This window comes from Tympanuchus pallidicinctus, unplaced genomic scaffold, assembly GCF_026119805.1.
Source record: "Tympanuchus pallidicinctus isolate F22 unplaced genomic scaffold, pur_lepc_1.0 scaffold35, whole genome shotgun sequence".
Classification (NCBI taxonomy): Eukaryota; Metazoa; Chordata; class Aves; order Galliformes; family Phasianidae; genus Tympanuchus; species Tympanuchus pallidicinctus.
The window spans coordinates 2,227,632-2,230,725 of record NW_026294753.1 but is presented as its reverse complement, the minus strand read 5'-3'; the positions used below and the strand labels follow the sequence as shown (position 1 = coordinate 2,230,725).

Below are 3,094 nucleotides of genomic sequence, written 5' to 3'. Positions count from 1 at the left end.
GGGGGGGGGGGGGCAGTGATTTGCTCCAGGTGCCGCCTGCCCCCCTCCCCCCACCCCCCAGCCCCCCATTATCTGGGTCCCAGCTCCCTTCCCAAGCAACCAAAGCCTACAGAAGTTCCCCCAAACGCCCATGGATGCACGGGGGGGGGGGTTGGAGGGGGCACAGCCCATTGCTTTCACTGCGGGGGGGGGAAATCACCCCTCACATCCATCCACAATGCGGCTCTCACGGGGAGCTTTGCCCCCCCCCTCCTCCAAGTGCCACACCCACTGTGGGCACACACGTGGGGGTCCGCCCCCCCCCCCGGCCATACACCTTCGGACTTCAAGGTTCGGGGGGGTCCTGCTGCTGAAATCAGCCCCGTGCCCATAAATCTACCACCCTCCCACCCCCCCCCGGTCCGTCACCCCCCCCCGAAATCCCTCCCGCCCGCTCGCGAGGAGCGCCGTCGCTGACCTAAATCTGGTTTCTCCATCGTAACCTCAGCTTTACCGCAATTAATTTTTTTCTTCTGGTCACAAGATAATTCCTGACGCCAGAAAGTCTGGAGGTCATATGAGAAGCGAATTGAGGAACAGGGCGGCACTAATTTCCTACGAGATCGCCCGGCAGAAAGTTGATTGGGGGGGGGGGGGGGGGGGGGAAGAAAACACATCGCCCTCCCCAAAAGCGGGGGGCAAACCACTCCGAGATGGGGGGCACAGCTTGGGGGGGGGGGGGAAGGGGGTCTAATGGAGGGGGTCTGCAGTGGTGGAGTGGGAGGGAGTGGGTGACGCTGTGATGGGGGGGGCTGGGGTGATGCTGTGGGGTGGGATGGGATCAGCGCGGCTGTGTCCCCTTGTCCCCACGGGGCCACCAAGGGTCATCGGGGAGGGGGGGGAGGGGGGGAGCGGAGTTCCTTTTGCTTCATTTACATGAATGGGTGGGGCTTGGCTGTTCGTTTGCATAAAAGGGGGAGTGGCTCGGGGTTATTTGCATACAATGGGGGCGTGGTCAATGGGCTGCCCATATAGACGGCCGTGCTGGGCCGTCCCACCCCCAGTGCGGCAGCGAGGTTCGGGTGCTCGGAGCAAGAGGGGGTCGGAGGAACCGGGAGCGGAGATCCGAGGGGTGAAGAAATTCTCGGTGGTCCCACGCTCAGCCCCATCGGACTCAACATCCCCCCACCATGAAAGCCATCAGCCCGGTGCGGTCGGTCAGGAGCTGTTACGAGGCCGTTTGCTGCCTCTCGGAGCAAAGTTTGGCCATCGCTCGCTAGCAGCAACAACAAGAGCCCGGCGTTGGAGGAACCCATGAATCTGCTGTACGATATGAACGACTGCTACTCCAAATTGAGGGAGTTGGTGCCGGGCATCCCGCAGGGCACCAAGCTGAGCCAGGTGGAAATCCTCCAGCACGTCATCGATTATATCTTCGACCTGCAGATCGTGCTGGAAGAAGGGGCCAAGGGGCGAGACCACTCCTCGGAGGCCACCCTGCTGTCCCTGAAGGTATGGGGGTGTTTTTTCCCTATGGGGGAGTGGGTTGAGGGGGGGCTCGGATAGGAAGGAGCTCTCTGGGTGCTGCCACAGCCCTGACCCTGTGCCCGCTTTCTGCAGGCAGCCGAGCTGGCCTCCGAGCTGTGCTCCAAAGACGAGAGAAGTTTGTGTCACTAACGCCTCCTCCATCAGGTGAGTGCCACCTCCATCCTGGGAACCCCAAAACCCTCAGCACGACACCGCCGTACCCCAAAACTACCAGCACCCCTTTGGTACCCCCGTACCCCAAACCCATCCCGTACCGCTCCTCCCAACCCCCCCCCTCCCCCCCCCTTTGGCACCGCTGTACCCCAAACCCACCCCGCACCGATTCCCCCTTTGGCACCGCCGTACCCTGAACCCACACCGCTCTCCTCCCCCCCCCCCCCACCTCCCCAGTTGCCGAATTCTCTCTATAATCGCTCTTTTCTTCTTTCCCAGTGCCAATTAGCAAACACGCACCGACTGTCGGTTCCCGGAGGTAACGAGCCGCTTCCTGCACGGCGCCGGGGCGGCTGCGGCCCCCCATCCCCACCTTTTCCCCCCCCCCCTCCCCCGGCCCCCCGCTTCGTGCTGTGCTATGGGGCTGCGGACCCCCCCGTGCTGTGCTATGGGGCTGCACCCACCTCCCCTCACCTCGGGGGTGCCTTCAATACCCGACAATATCCAGAAATCGGGAGAGATGCGGCTGCTGAACCCCAACCGGAGCGACTTCATGGAGCGGCGCTCCCCAAAAATCCCAGCTTTCTTTTAGGACTTTTTTCCCCCCCCCACCCCCCTCCCGTTTTCTTTAGGACTTTTATTATTATTTTTCGTTTTCCAACCCGCTGATAAAAACGAGACACTTTCTTCGATAGACTGGTGAAGATGCGGTTGTCTGTATATTTTTGGATTATAGTGAAGCGAGTCCTTTGTAAAGGTGTTTAATGGGGGGTGGGGGGGGGAGGGGGTGGCTATGGGAGGGGGGGGTCGAGGGCGGTTTTTGTGGGGAGGGGTCCTCAGACGCGAACCAAACTCTGGGGCCCACGGCCTCGTGTATTGTGGAGCTCTATACTAGAGTATAACGTTTGTACCTTTTGTGCAGGAAGGTGAATTTCTGCGGACATGCCTTGTACTTGCTTTATAAACTTTTTATAAAAGTTACCGTTTTTATGTAATAAACCTTGTCTCAGTGCCTGTGCTTTTACCCCCCACCCCCCAATCCCCTCCTTGGCCAAACCCCGCTGCCACAGGATCCTAACTTCTAGGGTTACGGTAGGAATCTCATTAATTGTTTAATAGCTTTGAAATGTCAGCTCAGGTATGGGAGGAATTAACCCCCGGCTGCCGTCTCCCAGCAGAGGTGTCTGCCAGCTATTTTGGGTGCTGCTCTCCTTATCTGATATGGAAGCTGTGGAGGTCCTCCCCCCCCCCCCCCCCCCCCCCCCCTAACCCCTCCTGAGCATTGCTGAGCCCTGAGGAGCAGTGGGGGGGGGGGGGGGGGCTTTTTTGGGTCTTTTGCCTCAACTCTGAGCAGTGCTGCTGCATCTCCCTGCTGAGGTATTCTGGGGATGCTGCTCTGAGGTGGGGGGGCTGT

General features: G+C 60.2%; 1 protein-coding gene across 1 annotated transcript; it reads left to right on the top strand.

Annotated features, from left to right (window-relative positions):
- The first annotated feature begins 1,022 nt into the window (after nucleotides 1-1,022).
- ID3 (inhibitor of DNA binding 3) lies at nucleotides 1,023-2,679 on the top strand. Its single transcript, XM_052699161.1, is given in 4 exon segments — nucleotides 1,023-1,256; nucleotides 1,258-1,491; nucleotides 1,600-1,671; nucleotides 1,960-2,679. Coding segments are annotated over 3 exon segments (378 nt in total). The 5' UTR covers nucleotides 1,023-1,169; the 3' UTR covers nucleotides 1,657-1,671; nucleotides 1,960-2,679.
- The last annotated feature ends 415 nt before the right edge of the window (nucleotides 2,680-3,094 follow it).